The sequence below is a fragment of the Carlito syrichta genome, unplaced genomic scaffold (genome assembly GCF_000164805.1).
Source record: "Carlito syrichta isolate Samal-C Ts95f unplaced genomic scaffold, Tarsius_syrichta-2.0.1 Scaffold307199, whole genome shotgun sequence".
Taxonomy (NCBI): domain Eukaryota; kingdom Metazoa; phylum Chordata; class Mammalia; order Primates; family Tarsiidae; genus Carlito; species Carlito syrichta.
The window spans coordinates 21,176-41,629 of NW_007251295.1; the positions used below are offsets into that span (position 1 = coordinate 21,176).

General features: G+C 41.0%; 1 protein-coding gene across 1 annotated transcript; it reads left to right on the top strand.

Annotated features, from left to right (window-relative positions):
- The first annotated feature begins 515 nt into the window (after window positions 1–515).
- LOC103266476 (putative neuroblastoma breakpoint family member 5) lies at window positions 516–18,942 on the top strand. The gene is given in 13 exon segments (XM_021715577.1): window positions 516–548; window positions 550–757; window positions 2,132–2,234; window positions 4,144–4,358; window positions 5,384–5,420; window positions 6,295–6,518; window positions 12,550–12,601; window positions 13,522–13,730; window positions 14,396–14,447; window positions 15,261–15,433; window positions 16,474–16,525; window positions 17,304–17,476; window positions 18,896–18,942. Coding segments are annotated over 13 exon segments (1,578 nt in total).
- The last annotated feature ends 1,512 nt before the right edge of the window (window positions 18,943–20,454 follow it).

The window sequence follows — 20,454 nt, forward strand, 5'->3', positions numbered from 1 at the left end:
ATTTTATGGGAACCATTAAGAAAATCAATCCTGATGAACAACAATTGATGATTCTTTAAAAAGAAGGGAAAAATCGTGAGCCGTATACTTAGCTGAACTGGAAAAGAGATCTGTGGTATTGTCACTGGGCACACAAATACTAAGAATGACTGGTAAGAGCGTGGCCACCATCAGTGGTGATTTTCAAAGGAGACTGGTAGAACTTGTGTTGAGAGCATGTCCCAGCCAATCAGATGGCAGGGCCTCCTAAGTTTCCATGGCACCCCCACATTTAAAATATGTTGTGGCAACTGCAGACCATTACCTAGCACACTCGGTGCTACATACTTCACTTCTATCATAGACGTAGCTTCAGGCAGTGCCTTTGGCTGTGAGCTCTGGTATCTGGACCCTCATTTTTAGTGACTTTCAGGGGTGCTGACCAAACATTTCTTAACAGTAAGTGAAGAATTACAGTTTCTGTTATCCCTCAATCCTGATTAAGCCTATTTGATTTCATTTGTTTTTCACTCATCATGTGTTTGGGTTTCTTCTCCTCAGTCCCTGTCTCTCTCTACCTCTTCTGCTACCATGAACAGCATGGCAGTTTCTGTCATATCTTTGGCCAGACAAAGAGCAAAAGCAAACTTTACAGGAAACAAGAAGGAATTGAACGCAGAGCTGGTAAACACAAAACAGCAGTTACGTGACCTAAAAGAAAAGCTACTGATCTCAGAACCCACTGTCTATACCCTGGCCAACCAGCTGCAGCAGTACAGTAAGTTTCAAAGGGTCACATTCACCAAAGTGATGACTGTTGATCCATTATCTCTCTGAGAAAGTAAATGGTTTTAGGCTAGATTGGTCAGTTCCCATTACCAAAGTAAATTTCATCCTCACTATATTCCTAGATAGGTAGAACTGGATAATTTAACTTCTTTTTGCTGAGGATGGAAAACTGAATCCCAAAGTGTTTAGCAACTTTTCAAGTATGCCAGCGGGGTATAGGATGGAAACGGAGTAAAAATCCCAGTCACTTTCTGTTTTTCAAAGTGAGAAGCTTAGGCTATTTTTCTGAAGAGCCTCCTGTAATCTTCATGATTCTGCAAGACAAACGACATTTAGACTGTTGGTCTAAATATCTAGGACTAATGAATTTCCATTTAACTCAAACTTTTAGTCCCAATAGGCAAAGCAGTGCTGGTTACACCAGGGGGGATGTGGTCATCTTACATAGCTCCTGCTTTAAAGGAGCTTGAAAAAGAATCTGCTCCTCTTGGAATCTGTGATATCCATAGGTGACACCATCAAGAGCAGGGACTACGTGGTTGAGAAGGAAGTCCTGCTTCCTGGGCACAGGCTGTTATTCCTAAAGAGAACAAAAGATAATACCCAAGCATTGGTTGAGGGAACACAGTGCAGTGTGTAGAGCAGTTTCCTGGGTTCCTGTCAATTGCTTATCTTCTCTATGCTTCAGTTTCTTCGTGCATCAATATGCTACTATAATAGTACCTACTAATTTGAATTGTTATAATTAATTACAGGATGTATATTTTGTAAATCTCCTAGAACAGTTCTTGGCACAGAGTAAACACTCTTTACTAGTTCTTCATTCTACAATTTCTAATTTAACATAAAGTTTATAAGTATTTGGGCATATTTCCTTATGGACCTATGGTCTTATGCCAAATATTTTACATGATTTTATCAATATAGTATTTTTTTAAATCATTTAGATTTTTTCAAAATTCCAGTAAAAGGGAACCATAAATCCCGTAGACCTAGGGGCCTTCTCAACTCCCCAGGAAATCAGGACTTTCTGTGCAGCACAGTCTTTTCCATAAGAAACTTCAAGACTTGGTAAAGTGGCCCATTACTATGTCAGGCCTTAGGGGATGTGAATTCAGACTCTATCAAATACAGTAAAATTATCTTGTCAACTGCCTCTGAGTGTCTCTTTTCTCATCTCTAAACTGTGTAGTATCTGATGTCATGGAGTCAGCAGGTAGGTAAATAATGAAGTGGAAATCCCTGCCCACACTGGAACTGGGGGTTCTTATGTCCTAGGGAGAGGCCCTCCTTCTCTCCTCTAGACAGTGACCAAAAGAGTGTTTCCAGCTTTCCCTGAGACAGGGTGTTTGTCTTTTCTCAGAGTGTGAGGAGTACAAAGATTTATTGGAGTCCGTGCTGGGGGAAGAGCTGCAGTTCCTGGAGGGGGAGCCAGTGCAGAAGCCCAGGCAAGCTGAAGAGCTCAGGTAAGAGAACATGCTGGGAGATGGGACAGGTAGGAAAGTATGAATCTCTGAAGTTCTGCAACTCAGCCGGGAGAACTCAGAGCTAACTTGGGACAAGAGAAGCACAGGAATCTACTTGGGAAGCACATGACGTCCAAATATTTATTTTTAAAAAAATAGAAAACAAAAGACATCGTAAATTATGGGCTGCAATTGTTACTCACAACCATGGTTTCTCTTTTTTAATAATTTTTCTTTTATTTTATCAAGTGGGATTGTAAAGACAGAGGCGTGAACAGAGCTCACTTCAGCTTCCAAGTCCTAGGCTGAAGCCATCCTCCTTCCTCAGACTTTCATGGAACTGGATGTGCACCACTATGACCAGCTAATTATTAAATTTTTTCACAGAGAGGGGGTCTTGCTATGTTTCCTAAGCTGCTCTTGTAATTCTGGGCTCAAATGAATCTTCCACCTTGACCTGCCAAAGTGCTGATGTTATAGGTGTCATTCACCATACCTAGCCTGTTTTCTCCTTTTGATATGAGTAATTATTGAGATAAAATTCCTGTAACTCAAAATTAACCAAAGCAGCATTTACTATACTGAAAGGGGTGTGCAGGTACCTGTGCATTTACTCTTAATCAGAATCACCTCCTGACTGAGTGTGGTTTCTTATTATTTCACCCAAAAAATCTTGTCTTGTTCACTCCATCTTTCTTTTGGTCTTTCCTCTATCTGATTAACCTCACCCTTACGTGGCCAGACTTCTATGTGTGACACTGTCCAATCACTACAATGCACTCTGAATTTTTTTTTCTTTTTTTAACTTTCAAATTTTTTATTGTAAAGATGTGTGGTAAAATTCAGGGTTAAGCATATAAATGTTCCTTATGCAAGTACCCTTGTTAATGAGGTGTGCCTCCCCCGGCAGCTTTCCTTAACTGCCAATCCCACCCCTCCTCCCCTGGCAGTTTCCCATTATTGCCAGTCTCTTTCTTATAGTATTATGAAAATTGTTCCAGGTCCGCTTATGAGTGGGAACATATGGTACTCTGTTCTTTGTTTCTGAGGTACATCACCGAGTATGATAGATTCTAAATCCATCATAGTTGCTGTGAAGTCCACATGTTTGTCCTTCTTTATGGCTGCATAATATTCCATTATGTGTATGTACCACTTTTTTTATCCAGTCCAGTTTCAACAGGCAGCATGGTTAGTTCCATATGTTTGCTATTGTGAATAGTGCTGCAATAAACATGCATGTGTAGGTGTCTTTTTATAGAATGATTTGAGTTCCTCCAGGTATATTCCCAATAGGGGGATTGCTGGGTCATATGGAAGGTCAATTTCTAGTTCTTTCAGAAATCGCCACACTGTCTTCCAAAGAGGTTGCACTAGTTTGCATTTCCACCAGGAATGTAGAAGCATTCCTTTTTCTCTGCATCCTCACCAGCATCTGTGGTTGTTTTATTAATGATGGCCATTCTTACTGGGGATAGGTAGTATCTCAATGTGGTTTCAATTTGCATTTCTCTGATGATGCGTGAGGCTGAGCACCTTTTCATGTGTCTGTTGGCTGCCCATATATCTTCTTTAGAGAAGGGTCTATTCATGAAAATTTTTACGTGGAAATGCCTATATCCAAAGTGAGGAACTGAAAGGACATCTTTTTGGAACATATTCGGGAAAATACATTATTTTGCTTACAGAACAAAAAGGTGAACATAATCTTGAGACTTCTTATAATACAGAGGGGACCTTTTGTTTTGAAGATATTTTTCATTCTTTTTGCCACAGACATTTTTAAAACCAGGCTGAAAGTCTGCTTAGAGGGCTCCTTCAGCATATTCTCACAAATCTCTTTTGCAGTACTTAGAACTTATCACCCATCTCTCTCTTCTCTTATATTTTATCTCCTATTTCACCCTAGGGACTACAGATTCCTAATTAAAACTCAGGCAAAAGAGCTAACACAGCTAAGGGATAAGTTACCTGATGGGAGAGATGCCTCCTTCTCACTCTTTGAGCATCTCAAGCTCCTCCTCAGTCATGGTGACCCTGATGACTACCAGAGGGAGAACCTCCGAGAGCCACTGGCTGAGGGATTCAGGCTGGCAAAGTGCCTCATCTGCAAACTCAGGCCAGGTAAGGTGACTAGAGGCAATGAGGACACAAAGATTCAGGCTTATGAGAGACTCTAGACCTCCAGACCTCCACAGATAGCAATTTTTTCAGTGGTCTTTTTTTTCCACTAATCACCTGTGGCCATGACATGACCAGGACTTCCTTGGCAGGACAAGATGAGACACACACAGTAAGATGAGGTCACAGTATTGCAAAATCATTATTTCTTTTTGAAGGAACATGGTCTCTGGAGTAAGAAGTGATGTCCAATGAGTTTTATAGGTCAAGAATGAGCTTCTGACAGGAGGCAGCTTTTTGAGTGAATAAAGCGCTAGACTGAAAATGAAAGTTCCCAGGCTCTATCCTCAGCAATGTCTTTAGTAACTGTGGTTGGGTAATTTTTTTAATTCTTCCTGGATTTCTATACCCTCATTTGTAAAATGAGTCAATGATTTTTTTCATGGTAGATGTTGCAAAGTGGGAAAACTTATGACTGTATCATTGGATAAGTTACTTGATACACTCATACTTGGTGGTAGGAAAGTTGTTTAGACTGGAACACACTCAAAAAAGAGAATTTCCCCTGATAACTCAGCAGAAGTCAACCTTGAGGGTCCGTGAAGTTCCCTGATGTGTGGAGGTTTGAGGGAAAGTGTTGCTAATTCTCTCTAAGAGAAAGAAATAATGTCTCAGTAAGAACTGTGAAGGGACATAGAGCCTGTGCCTGGGAATCAAATCAGTCACAGGATGTGGGAATATGGTATAGCCAAAGGCCAGAGAAAACCTAGACAAACCTCCTCTACATGAGGTGCAAAAAATATTTTTAATTTTGCCATATTATGGTGGTGATGCTTCTGAGAATTCATTGCCTGATTGGTGAGGAATCCTTGCCAGGGCATTTTATATATTAAAAAACTTAACATGAAAGCTTTTGGTGTTTTCCTGACTCTTATGTACATGTCTATGACTCTATGAATATATGTCATCAAGCTTGTACATGGGGTAATGAGAAGTATCTAAATGGACATTTTTGTATTTGTTTGCAGAAAATGAAGATGATGAAGAGGTTGAAGATACACCCAGGTAAAAATGAATTTTCAGAAGAGAGGAAAAAGTAGAAAAAAGTCTTAGAAAGGGCAAGAGGTGGATGAAGGTAGTCACATATTCCAGATGCAGGGATAAAACAAAACACAAAAACACACAGAATGTGCTGATTTCATGAACTAATCCAACAGTGAAATAGTCCTGTGAACATGGTTGTCTCTTGTCCTTTTAGTACTTGGAAGCGGGATCCAAGATAAACTCATTAATCCTAGGGATTTCTTGCATAAACAAAGAAGACCTGTTCTCTCTTTCAATAAAAACCGGGAGGAGATGTGAATCTGTTTTCTACACATATGTCTTTAGGTTCCTGTTAAGAAACACAAATGCAGACAGGTAACAAGCACAGGAAAAGTTAGGAAGTAACTAGCAAAGTTATGCATCAAGAAGAGAACCTCGACCCAAGAATATTTACTTGTCATATCACAATATGAAAACAGCATCGAAGGCACACAATCTCTTCAGTCTACAGTGGCTCAATGGCCTGTATTTACCTCTCCATTATGTGTTAAATTCATTTCAACTGAGTAACATGGTGTATCTGGTGTCATTTTTCTCCATATGTTCTGTGTGCCATGTCTGTCCCAGCCGAGATAGTGCAGTCTCCTTCCTTGTTAGCTCCTACCTGCCAAGTTCAATGAATACCAGCACTGTCTTTGTCTCTGGCCCCCATAGCAGCCACACTCTGTTCCACAGAAAGGAGGATTCCTTTTTCCCTCTTAAAGGGACTCTCCCCTATACTCACTTGGACCATTCCTATACTTCATGCCAAAATCACGAGGGACACTTCAAAACCAGCTGGGCCTCCCTAGTGTCCAGTGGTTCTTGGTTTAATCAGCTGTTGCTTCTATCCCAGCTGGCTCAGCACAGTACTACGGGAAACTGAAGAAAAGAAAGACCATCAGGACTCAATGGAGGAATGTTCTTCCACTTGTTCCATTTGTTACGACCTATCCGACTCTGATCACCATCACAGTAACTGCAAATCTCCATCTAAGAAACAGGAAGTTGATTCTTCTGTGGATGTAAACAGTGAACATTCTCATTATCAAGGGGAAGAAGCTCTGAACATTCTTACAGGTAGCCTCTATATTCTTTGCATCCCATACCTCTCTATAGACCTCTCTTTAGACTAAGGAAGATCATACCTCTGTCCAGACTAAGTAAGGACAACCTGTCTAAACACAGACTTAGTTTGAGTCAGTAACTAGGTTGAAATTTTAAAATCATATATCAGGAGTGGTAAGGGAACCATCCTTTCTTTCTCATCCTATGTCATGTTTTTGTCTCCCTGGCTTCAGGGTGTTGGACCACAGAAATGTGTGACACAACTCATACCCACCTAAACATAAAACGTTCCAACAGGCCTCCTAACATAGATTCAATGTCTCTTGTCACTTCCAGTGATATAATTTGTGTCCCTGAACAATGTTAATGGGACTTCTATGCCTGTCCAAGACAATTGGCAGTCTTGCCTATATATTTGGAGATGCTGAACCTGGTTTCACTGCTCCAGGTCCCAGTATATATCACCTTTAAGTTGACTTGTCTTAGCTAAGTTGTCATCTTAAGATCAGGATGTAAACATTTGCCTTGCTATTAAGTTTTCAGGGAAAAAAAAGCGTGCCCTGAGGTCTGTACCCTAGGAATGGCCAATGTTTCCATTTAACAACACTGATTCCTTTTCATGCAAAAGCTTTTAGAATTCCTCCTATCTAGGACTGTTAGTGAGGTACTCAAATCCCCTGCTATCATAGTGTTAGAGTCAATATCTTTTTTTAGTTTACTTAGTAGTTGCTTTATAAATGCTGGTGCTCCTGTGTTGGGTGCATATATGCTTAAGATGGATATTTCTTGTTGATGGATTTCACCTTTTATCATAATGTAGTATCCTTTTATATATTTTTTAATTTTTGATAGCTTAAAGGTTGTTTTGTATGATACCTAAAGGTTGTTTTGTCTGTTATTTGGATTGTGATTCCAGCTTTCTTTTGTGATCCATTTGCCTGAAAACTTATTTTCCATCATTTAACTTTGAGTCTCTGTGCGTCCCTTTTGTTGAGATGAGTTTCCCAGATGCAGCAAATAATTGGGTCATGGTTTATTATCCAGTTTGCCATTCTGTGTCCTTTCAGTGGTGCATTTAGTCCATTTACATTCAGCCTGATTATTGAAATGTGATTGTTTATCCCTGTCATGCGGTTCTTAGAAAGTTTTTCTTTGTTTACTTGTTTTCTTTTGATTTGGGGATTGATGTATGTGTGTGACTTCAAATTTCTTGTTCTAATGTATTCTCTGTTGATTCTGTGCTCTGCCGTTCTCTTTGGAAGTGTGTGGTTATTCTTTTTTCTTCTTCTGTGCTTAATACTTTTTTAAATGTCTTCTATACAACTGATGTGGAAGCTGCATGATCTCTTAGGGATTGGATGTCAAGGAAGGATATTTTTTTTTTGAGTTGGAGTCTCACTTTGTCACCCAGACTGGAGTGCAGTGGCTGCTCCTGGCCACCGCAGCCTCGACATGCTGGGCTCTGGCGATCCTTCCGCCTCAGCCTTACAAGCAGCCGGAACTACAGGTGTGTGCTACCACACCCAGCTAATTTTTCATTTTATTGTAGAGATGAGGTCTCACCAATTTGCCCAGGCAAGTCTCGAACCTGCGGGCTCAGGCAATCCACTCACCTCAGCCTCCCAAAGTGCTGGGATTACAGGCTGAGCCACCGAGCCTGGCTAGAGAAGGATTTTAATTCTCCATCACTGATGAAGCTGAGCTTGGTTGGGCAGAAGTCAACAAGGCAATCCAGAAACTAAATTTGACACTCAACCAAATGGACTTAATAGATACCTGCAGATTATTCCACCCAATAACCACAGAATATACATTCTACTCATCACCACATGGAACATACACAAGATTGATGACATCCTTGAACACAAATCAAACATAAACAACTACCATAAGGTTGAAATATTGCCATGCACCTTCTCAGACCACACTTGAATAAAAATAAATATCAACACCAACAAAATTCCCTGAAAGCCCACAAAGACATAGACACTAAACAGCATGATGCTGAACAATTACTGGGTCAACACTGAAATCAAAGCTGAAATTAAAAGATTCCTGGAAACAAATGAAAATGAAGAAACATCTTACCAAAACCTCTGGGATGCCATGAAAACAGTTCTCAGAGGGGAATTTATATCTCTATAGGCACACATCAAGAAAATGGAAAGATCAGAAGTTGAGAGCCTAACAAATTACCTAAGAGAAGTGGAAAGAGAAGACCATCACAACCCCAACTTTAGCAGAAGAATCCAAATCACCAAATTAAAGCCCAAATGCAGGACATAGAAGAAAAAATATCATAGAAAACACCAGCAAAAAAAAAAAGCTGGTTCTTTGAAAGAATTAGCAAGATTGATGAACCCCTAGCCAGAATGACCAAGAAAGAGAGCAAAAGCCCAAATAAACACAATCAGAAATACAAAAGATCAAATCACAACTGACCCCAAAGAAATACAAAAGATTATCAGAGATTACTATGCATACTTATTTGGAAACAAACTTGATAACCTAAATGAAATAGAGGACTTTCTTAAATCACACAACCTCCCCAGGATGAAACAAGAAGACATCGAGACACTAAATAGACCAATAACATCCCTGGAAATTGACTCTGTCATATGAAAATCACCTACCCAAAAAAAGCCCTGGACCAGATGACTTTCCAGCAGAATTCTACAAAACATACAAGGAGGGGATGATACCAATCCTTTTGGAAGTATTCCAGTCAATTGAGAAAGATGGCATTCTCCCCAAATCATTTTACGAAGCTAACATTACACTGATATCCAAACCAGGTAAAGATGCAACAAAGAAAGAGAACTACAGGCCAATATCCCTTATGAACATAGATGCAAAAATCCTCAACAAGATTCTATCAAAGCAAATTCAAAACATATCTCAAAAATCATCCACCATGATTAAGTAGGCTTCAGGTCTAGGATGCAGGGCTGGTTCAACCTTTGCAAGACCACATAAGTAATTAAATACATCAACAGATGTAAAAACAAGAACCACATGATTATCTCATTACATGCAGAAAAAACTTTTGATAAATCCAGCATCCCTTCTTGATAAAAACCCTAAAACACCTAGGTATCTTTGCTGATGATATGATCCTATACCTTGAAAATCCAAGAGAATCTGTTAAAAGTCAAAAACCTACTTGCACTGATAAAGGACTTTGGCAAAGCTTCGGGATACAAAAATATGTGCAAAAGACAGTTGCATTTCTATATACCAACAACAAGCAGGCAGAGACCCAAATAAAAACCACGATCCCATTCACAACAGCCACAAAAACAATGAAATACCTCAGCATCTTCCTAACCAGAGAAGTGAAAGACCTTTATAATGAGAACTACAAAACCCTGCTCAAAGAAATCCAAGAAGACACAAGCAAATGGAAAAATATTTCTTCCATGGATAGGAAGAATCAACATTGTTAAAATGTCCATCCTACCAAAGGCAATGTACAGATTCAATGCAATACCCACTAAGCTACCAACATCATTCTTCTCAGACCTGGAAATGACAATACTGAAATTCATGTGGGAACATAAATGACCATGAATAGCCAAAATAATCCTTAGCAAATGAAACAAAGCAGTGGTATCACACTTCCAGACTTCAAATTTTACTCTAAGGCTACAGTAATCAAAACAGCCTGGTATTGGTACAAGAACAGGCATATAGACCAATGGAACAGGATAAAGATTTTGGAAGCAAAGTCTCAATTTCTCAGCCAACTCATCTTTGACAAAACCAACAACGATAACCACTGGGGAGAGGAGAATCTATTCAGTAAATGGTGCTGGGAAAACTGGCTGACTGCATAGAGAAGATTGAAACAGGACCCCTGCATATCACCATACACAAAAATTAACTCTAAATAGATCAAAGTCCTAAATGTAAAACCTCAAACTATAAGAATCTTGAAAACGCAGGACATACCCTTTTGGAAATTGGAACTGGCAACCAATTCCTAATCAGACCCTATGTGCCCCTGCCATAAGAAATAAGATAGACAAGTGGTACCTCATCAATCTGACCAGTTTCTGCAAAGCAAAAGAAACCATCAAAAGACCAGGGAAACAGCCCACAGAATGGGAAAAAAATTTGCCAACTGTATATCTGACAAAGGCCTAACATCTAGGATCTACAAGGAACTCAAACGTGCTGAAAGGAAAAAAACTAACAGCCTCATTACAAAGTGGGCAAAAGACACAAAAAGACATTTATCAAAAGAAGATATATGGGCAGCCAACAGACACATGAAAAAGCACTCAGCCTCACTGATCATCAGAGAAATGCAAATTAAAATCACATTGAGATACCACCTAGCCCCAGTAAGAATGGCCATCATTAATAAAACAACAGATGCTGGCGAGGATGAAGAGAAAAGGAACACTTCTACACTGCTGGTGGGAATGCAAACTAGTGCAGCCTCTCTGGAAGATAGTGTGGCAAATTTCTGAAAGAACTAGAAATTGGCCTTTCATATGACCCAGCAATTCCCATGTTGGCAATATACCCAGAGGAACTCAAATCATTCTACAAAAAAGATACTTGCACACAAATGTTTGTCACAGCTCCTGTCACATGGCAAAAACATGGAACCAACCATGCTGCCCATTGAAGCTGTACTGGATTTAAAAATATGGTACATATACACAATGGAATATTACACAGCCATCAAAAAGGACAAACATGTGGACTTCGCAGCAACTTGGATGGATTTAGAGTAGATCATACTCAGTGAACTATAGCAGAAACAAAAACAGAGTACCATATGTTCTCACTCATAAGCAGACCTTGAACAATTATAATACTAAAAGAAAGGGATTGGCAGTAGTGGGAAACTGTCGAGGGGGATGGGAATGGCAGTTGAGAGAAATTGCTGGGGAGGGAGGGGCACACCTCATCAACAAGGGTACCTGTATAATCAACGTTCGTATACCTAACTCTGAATTGTACCCCACATCTAAAATAAAAATATTGTACCCCACATTTAAAATAAAAAAATTAATAAAAAAAAAAGAATTCCTCCATTCATGCAGGCTTATGTGTAAATTCCTCTAAACATCTTTCACAGAAACAAAGAACTGAGTATCGCATGTTCTCCCCCATATGTGGACCTTGAACAACTATGGTAATACTATAAGAAAAGGATTGACAGTAGCGGGAAACTGCAGAGGTGGGGGGGGCCGGGAGTTGGGGTTAGCAGTAATGGGAATCTACCTGGGGAAGGGGGTAAAGCTCATCAACAAGGGTACCTGCACAATGGATATTTGTATACCTAGCCCTGAATTGTACCCCACAATTTTAAAATAAAAAATTTAAAAGTGATAAAAAAAAAAGAATTTCTCCATTCATGCAGTCTTGTATATAAATTCCTCCAAACATTCAACAACCATGTTATCTGATGAGACAGATTAATATTGCACAAATACTCCTAGAAAGTTACATGAGTTCCTGAAGACCATGAGAATTATTGGTCTTACTTTTTGCACTGCATCAAGCCTAAAGAGTGTGAAATTATAATCTTACAAATGAGGGAGTTTTGTCCTCTGCATCTAGAAAATAGGCTTATCTACTTCTCACAAGACTACGGCATCCTAGACTATTCCTCACTGAAAATCATATTCTTTTTTTTTTTTGAGTTGGAGTCTCACTCCATCACCCAGACTGGAGAGCAGTGGCCCCTCCGGCCACCGCAACCTCGACCTGCTAGGCTCCGGTGATCCTTCCACCTCAGCCTTCCAAGTGGCTGGAATTACAGGCGTGCACTACCACGCCCAGCTAATTTTTGATTTATTGTAGAGATGAGTTCTTGCCAAGTTGCCCAGGCAGGTCTTGAAACCAGGGACTCAGGCAATCCACTCACCTCAGCCTCCCAAAGCGCAGGATTACAGGCTGAGCCACCGAGCTCAGGCTGAAAATCATATTCTTATACTGAGAATATTTATGTTCTTTTGTTATATCTAGACAGTGATTTTATCATGTGATTTGCTTAATGTAACCATCTCCTCTGAATTTATTGCAGACAATCCAAATGATCATGAGAAACATGAAGGGCAACAGTCAGTGGCCTCCAGGTAATTCTGAAGACTTGTGGGCTGTTGTTTCAATAGTGGCAACTGAAGACTGCAGATCCAGGGGAAAATAGGAAGTGATGAATAGAACTCGTTCATCCATTCAGCCAACTACAAATTATTATTTTGACAATGCCGTCTTTTTATTGTGGTATATGTATAGGTTTCAAGGTCTTAATCCTTCATCATTATAGGTGCCCACAGTCAGTTGACCCAGGTGATCTGACCAACCTCAGAGACTTCCTATTTTCATTTGTTCTCTTCCATGTGGATATATCAGGGTGTTTGCATATATGCTTTATGCCTGTTAGACGTCAGCATCTTGGCTAGCATTTGATTGCAAGAGAAGATACTGGAAAAAAGAACTTGACGTTATGTCAAAAATTGGAAAAGAAGGAAAAGGGAAAGACAACATAAGATCTGGTAGTCTGGAAGGCCTCCAGATCTCTATCCACATGGGTGGTACATGTAAAATACAACACAATTTACACAAAATAGTAGAAACCCTATTTTAGTTTTCCATGTGTGCTGCAAGTCATGTTTATAGAGCACAGGGACAGTTCTGGATTCTCCTATATTAGCTTGTTTTCTGACAAGTGCACTGAGCACCCACTGCTGTCTTTTGCTCTGTCTCAATGGCAGTCACATTTCATCCCACATGTAGAAGTTTACAATTTCCCTCTTTTTTCACATTTTGTATTATAAAGATGTGGGATACAATTCAGTTTTAGGTATACAAACATTGATTATGCAGGTACCCTTGTTGATGAGGCATGACCCTCTTTAAGGAGCAATTGCTTTCTGTGACCACTTTGCTTTCTGTGACCACTAGCTTATGTCTCCAGTCAAAGCAGCAAGGAAACATGGTGTCTAATACCTCCCATTTTAATCTTCTGTTCTCTCTATACTGCCTGGATCTTCAGGAAGCTGCAGGAATCAGAAGAGAAGAAAGTCCTGCAGGACTCACAGGAGGAATGCTTTTTGACTTCTAGTCACCATGACTTGCCTGAGTCACACCAGCCTTGTGCAAGCACCTCCTTTGAATCTGAGAAATGGGAAATCTGCTCTGCTCAGGATGTAACCAGTGAATACCCTACTTCTAATGGGTATAATACTCCAACTGGCTTCTCAGGTAGCCTCTGATCTTTGCACCCTGTAACCTGTCTCCCTTGAGAAATGTCATACCTTCTTGTAGACCCTATACTCACATACTGGATTGAAGCAAGCTCTAGGATTTAGTGTGGGGAAAAAAGGCATCCCATGAGGAAGAGAGTTTTGTTCAGTCCTAGTCCAAAGCCACACAATTTTCATCTTTGCCTCACTGGCCAATCACTGGAGCTAAGGTTGACCTACAGATCAACACCACATCAGCAGCAATTAAGATTGAATCTGTTATCCCACACGTGGTGGTCCATTTTTCTTTTACAAATGTTGTGAGTTTCTATGCATGTCCAAAGACTTCAAACAGCCTTTCACATATCCTTGAATAAGTCATTACCATAATTCACTGTCCAAAGACAGTGACATCCTTGTCCAGATCTCTGTTGAAGGTTTGGCCAAGGTTCCACTATGCCTAGCCCCAGGCTCTATCACTTGTGAGTTGGTAGGAAGAGTTTGCCCCATGACTCGGCAAAGCCAACCACAACAGGTGTCTCAAGCCATGTGTTAAGGACTCTTAATATTCTGTTCTCACACTGAGAAAATTGATGTGTCTGTGTTAAGAGTGGATTGTCAATGTGATATGTCTGGGGAGGGATATGCTTAATGGAACAAGCCCTTGTCTGACTTCATTTTTAGGAAATCTAAATGATGCCAAAGGTCTGGAAGACCAAGTCCAAGCATTCACCCGGTAAGTCTATGAAGTCATAAATACTCTGGACTGTGTTGACAGACAGAGACTAGAAATCAGGGAAAAATCAGAAAGATGCTTAATATCTCTATTTCATCCATTCAGACAACCACAAGTTATCTCTGTTCTCAATGATTTATCTCTTCATTGTGGTACCTGAATCGATTTCCATTTCTTCGTCTTTCCTTTAAAAACCTATAGTTGCTTGCTGTCTATCCAAGGAGTACAGGCTGCTCTTTCAAAGCAGAGCACAGTTTCTGTAAATATCACTTTCTTTTGCAGATAACCAATGTGATGCATATTTGCTTTCAGCCTGTTTTCTTCTTTTGGGTAATGGAAAAACCAACTAGGGAAAATTATATCACATCGAAAAAGGAATAGCACATCACAAAATGGATAATATGTCAAGGGACCCAAATGCAAACCATTTTGGAGTACACTAAATGCCTCTAAAGTTATATCCATGTAGTCATGATGTAAAACTTTTCACATAGTTTATGCAAAACTATTCAAGCCACTGTTTTAGAAATGCCAAAATTCTGTGTATCATGAGGGTAGCCCTGGAGCATGTCCTTTCTCCTTCTTCCTCAGCTTATAATCTAGACAATTGACCAAACATACATTCCCTTCCCATGATCTGTTCTATTGGAGCCACACTCTGTCCCACCCAAAAGGGGATCTTTTTTTTTCCTTTGAATAAGTTTGAATTTTGACTTTCTAAACCACTCTCTTAATCCTCACACCAAATTCATCTAGAACGTGGTAGTTCCTGATTTCCTTTGGATTCATCTATTGTCCTTCCAACTTCAACAGGCTCAATGGTGAACTGGCAGAGATGCAAGTAAATGAATGTCCCCAGGAGTCACTGAGTGGATGTTACTTAACCCCCTCGATATTTCCAGACCCATTGAGTTGCCACCACTTTTGTAAGAGCAGCCCGAACTCCGTGGACAGGCAGCAAGTCGGCTTGGCTCTTAATGTAGGCCGTGAGTACTCCATCGTGAATGTGTTAAATATCTAAATGCAGATGAACCTTCAGATAGACCTCGTGGTCCTCACACCCTGAACAAGACTTGGCTGAGTATTTTGTCACTGTGGGTTGGACCTATATGGAAATGTTTGTCCGAATCCCTCTAGAGTTGATTCTGAAGCACAGACATGGGGTGAATCAGTGAGCTTTGGTGTCTTTCTAGGCAAGATAATGTCTCTGTTTTTCTAGTCCCATTGTCCTGATAGTGACCCAAAGCTGGTTGTGCCAAATTCACACCAACCTTTGCAGCACATCTGCCAGACCTGCTAATTTGAATTGATTTTGTTTTGCCAGTTATTGTGTTCCTTATATGTTTCTTTTCTCTACAATGTGCCATGCGGTTCTAAGGCTACCCAAGGTCAGTGGTATCTTTCTAAACCTTCCTGTTGCAGGCATTGCCTAGGTTTCACTGAAGCTCACCCCATCCTCTATGTCTTCTCATTGGTTCAGCAGTCCATTTCACTGCATTAGGTTTCTGGAAGCAAGACTAAGTTTTTTGTCCTTTGTTTTTATTTTAAGTCCTAGAACCACATGCACCAAAAGTATCTGTATAGCACCAAAGATTCATTTTGGTTCAAGGGTTTCCAGATTTATTCCATCATTTGAATTTCTATTTCTCAAATCCTCTAAACTGTGGACCATCTGAGTATTTGAAGAAAGAAGATTGGATATTGCAGTTTTCCTCCTAGAAAGCAGTTGGGTAGTAGTTACTTTGGGTTTGTGTGAAAATAGGGCTTGGCTCTTTGCACAGACTCAGGGAAGATGTAATTGGAATGATAATGGTCTACCAGAATAGGGATATTTCACTCCTATGCTCAGGAAAGGAAGCCATGTTATTGCTACCAGGACACAATCTCAGCTCTCCTGAAATATTTCACAGTTCCGGGTTTGACACTTAGGAGACTGATGTTCCTGTGTTGAGGTGGGAAAATAAGTTGTTCATGAGCAGAGGATCATCTGCTTACTGTGTCCATCTGTGTCTGAATTTATTTCCAGAAATTTTGGATGATCACTGGGAGGAAGAAGACCAAGACCCACCATGTCCCAGGTAACTCTGAGGAATTATGGACAAATAATTAGTGTGACACCTGGAGACTTTAGATGCAGAAGGAAAAAAATGTTCTGAAAATAAATCGATTCCATCGGTTCATCCATTTATAAAACACCAATATTACTAATGTTATCCATTTCTTTGAATATCTGTATTTTTATTTCTTTCTCTTATTAATATCTCTCAATTTTAGTCCTTTGTATTCAATGGACTCACTTGACATAATTAATCACAGACATTTTGATATTTTAATCACAGTCAGTCTTCTTTTCTGTCCTTTTTGCTTAAAGTGAATTTGAGACGCATATCTGATACCTGCCTCTTTGGCATCATGTCCTACAAGTATTTGATAGCAGAAAAGTGAATTAAAAATGCTTATTGCATTATAATGTTGAGAAAAACAAATGTTGAGCATACAGTATCCCTCAGAGTCTCTGAAAAACTTCACAGGCTGTGTTTATTTGACCACTGTGTGTTAATTTTAACCCATTTTTCAGAATAATACCGAATGCACTTTTATGTCCCTCGTGTACACTGTGTTTTGTGGCCTTTTCATACAGGGATAATTTCGTCTTTCTTCTCAGCTCATTGTCTCCCCAGTGCGCTGAGCAACTGCTGCTGTCTCCCTTGCTCCAGACAGGAAAGGATTGTCTTACCTCACATAGGGGACTGCCCTGGGCTTCTCTGGGCCCACCTCTTGGCCTCCCCTCACAGCAGGTTAGCCACTGTGGTTTCAGTCCCCTTGGTGTTTATCTTCACCTTCTCTACCCACCAGGCTCAGCAGGGACCTACCAGAGGTGGAAGAGCAGGACGGCCCCAGTGATTCACTGGATGAGCGTTACCTGATTCCTTCAATTCACCATGACCTGTCTGACTCTCACCAGCCAGATAGCAGCACCTTGTATTCGTCTGAGGAACAGCAAGCCTGCTCTTCCCCGGATGTACCCTGTGAGTACTCCATTGTGAAGGCTGTGACGATCCTCTGGTCTAGCAGGCAGCCTCTCCATATTTTTTTCTGCATCTTGTACAGGCTGAGACAGTCATCCCTGAGGGCAGGTCCTGTGGATATATTGTTCGGAATCTGGCTCCTGGTTCCAATTTTAAGCACAGACATTAAATGTGTAAAATTCTCTTCTTTTCTTGTCCTGGGTGGTATCCCATTACTCGAAGCTTTTTCACAAGAGCATGTTATTTGTATTAAGTCAGGCCAGAGAAGGGAAATGTGAGGAGTAACTGGAACCCCTGGGCTACCAGTAGCTGATCTGGAGAAATCTGTGTCACAGATCTCTTAAGATAAGACATCTCTCTTTGATGACGTTACATTGCTAGTTGCATTTCCAGGCAGAGCTTTCCATTCTTCTCTGGCTGTCCACTTGGGCTGGAAGTTTTGGGCAATTATTTAGGAGGTCTATTTTCATGATTTCCGTGTCCCAAGCCAGGCTCTTTATTTCTGAGAGCTGTCTTCCCTCCACCTGAAGCAGTCCAGTGTCCCATCCTTCCAGGCAGAGCCATGGCTTTTATCCTCTGTAGAGCACCAATGATTTTTTTCCCATGTCTGGGTTTGTAGTTTCAAATATTTATCTAGTCTCAGTGTTGCATTTTCATGAAAACCATCAACAAACATGAAGTTTTGTGTACATGACGGCATGCTGGCCTAACATAAGAGCAACTCATATTGGTTCCCATTCCTAAAATCCCCAGTAAAGGGTCTTTTCATGCTGAGATTATCCTCTTTTCTGTTTTCCATCTCTCTGAGTTTCAGAGAGGCAGAGGCCTTTCTTATGATCTCAGAGATTTGTGACACACACAAATTCCACGCTTGTTTTGTATGTGTTGTATGCCCTGCCCCTTGCCAAGTGTGCTCTGTCCATCCTGTGATCCATTTCATACCCAGAAACACTTCCAAGTAGGTGGTGTTATCTCCATGTTACACCTGAGGACACCAAGGCTCAGCAAGGTCACCTAACTTATGCGGACATTTTGGTGATAATATCGGTGAGACTACTGTGCACTGGGAACATTGACCCCTGTGTGCCTGATTCTATGACTCAATCTCTGTCCATTTCTCTGCTGTTGAACCTCACAGGGACTAAGCTTGGTGGATGATCAGCTTTCCTTTTGCCTTTTGTAGAAAATTACTTTTGAAATAATTTCAAGTTTACACAGAAAAATGTTCAGCTTGGTATGAGGAACTTCTGTAGCTCCTCGTATAGATTCCTGAGCTTCTAATAGCTGGGTGTACTTTGTCTGTGAGCAGAGCCAGCTGCTCATCCATGCCCTCCATCTGGAACTACAGCTCCAGGAAGCTCTGTGGAAAATGGAACAGGGGATAAAAGATCCTTGTCATACCCCACCCCTTTCCCCTAGGGTTTTTGCTCTCAGTGGGCTATCCTGGAGCCCTTGTAAAGCTTTAGGTCTTTGTCTCAGAAATGCCACAGCTAGGGCATGATTTCCATGAGGAGGAAGGAAAAGGTTCAGACACAAGTCTCAGAAGAGAGATGCATGCGATCTTGGACAGCCCTACCAGGGCATTTTTAAACAAGGGCCAGGAGGTGCCAAATTCATCTCTGTGGACAGGCTGAGAGGAATGAATAGCTGTGAATATTATACAAGGATGCCTCCTGTGTGGGTGTCCACTATGATAATATGTGAATAGTATGTAAAGAGCACAGCCATCACCCCAGCAGTGGTGCCACAGGCCATCTGCTCCAACTTGCCCTCTGCCTACGGGGATAACCTGATGAAACAGTGTGAATACAGACAAAATTATAACTTGATCTTTTTTTTTTTTTGAGTTGGAGTCTCACTCTGTCTCCCAGACTGGAGTGCAGTGGCACACTCCCGGCCACTGCAGCCTCAACCTACTGGGTTGCAGCGATCCTTCCGCCTCAGCCTTCCAAGTAGCAGGAACTACAGGTGCGCGTTACCATGCCCAGCTAATTTTTTTGATTTATTGTAGAGATGATGTCTTGCCAAGTTGCCCAGGTGAGTCTCGAACCCGCAGGCTCAGGCAATTCACTCACCTCGGCCTCCCAAAGCACAGGATTACAGGCTGAGCCACGGACCCAGCCAAATTTGATCTTTTTATAGCTCCCCATTGCTCTCAGGATAAATGGCAAACAGGTCGAAACTTCTAACACTGCTTACGGATGCTTAGAGATTTGGCTAGCCCCTATTTACCTTGCAGCCTACTCCCTTATCAATGCCCCCCTCACGTACTCTCCAATGTATTAAACTGCTTCAGTTTCTTAAACATGACATGTTCTCCCTTCACTCAGGCCTTTTGTACATAAATCTCTTCTGTGTAGAATATTTCTGTTCCAGACTGTGTGCGGTAGTTCACACCAGTAATCCCACACTTTGGGAGGCCAAGGCAGGAAGATTGTCTGAGCCTAGGAGTTTAAGAGACCAGCCTGGGCAACACAGCAAGACCTCATGTCGACAAAACATAAAAAAAAATTAACTTGGTGTGGTGATGCATGCCTGTAGTCCCAGCTTACTCAGGAGGCTGAGGTGGAAGGATCACTGAGCCCAGGACATCAAGGCCATGATCATGCCACTGCATTCCATCCTGGGTAGCACAGTGAGATCCCAACTCAAGAAAAAAAATGAATATTTCTGTTTTCCTCCCCACAACTCTGAAGTCTTGTATTGGTGTTACATGTCACTTCCTCTTGTGATCTCATAATCCTTTTGCCTCCATTTTTTTTTTTTTTTTTTTGAGTCGGAGTCTCACCATTGCGCAGGCAGGAGTGCTGTGGCACGCTCATGGTCACCACAGCCTCAATCTGCTTGATCCAGGCAAACCTTCCACTTCAGTCTTCCAAGTAGCTGGAACTACAGGCACACACCACCACTCCCAGCTAATTTTTTGATTTCTGCATTATTGCAGAGATAAGGTCTTGTCATGTTGCCCAGGCTGGTCT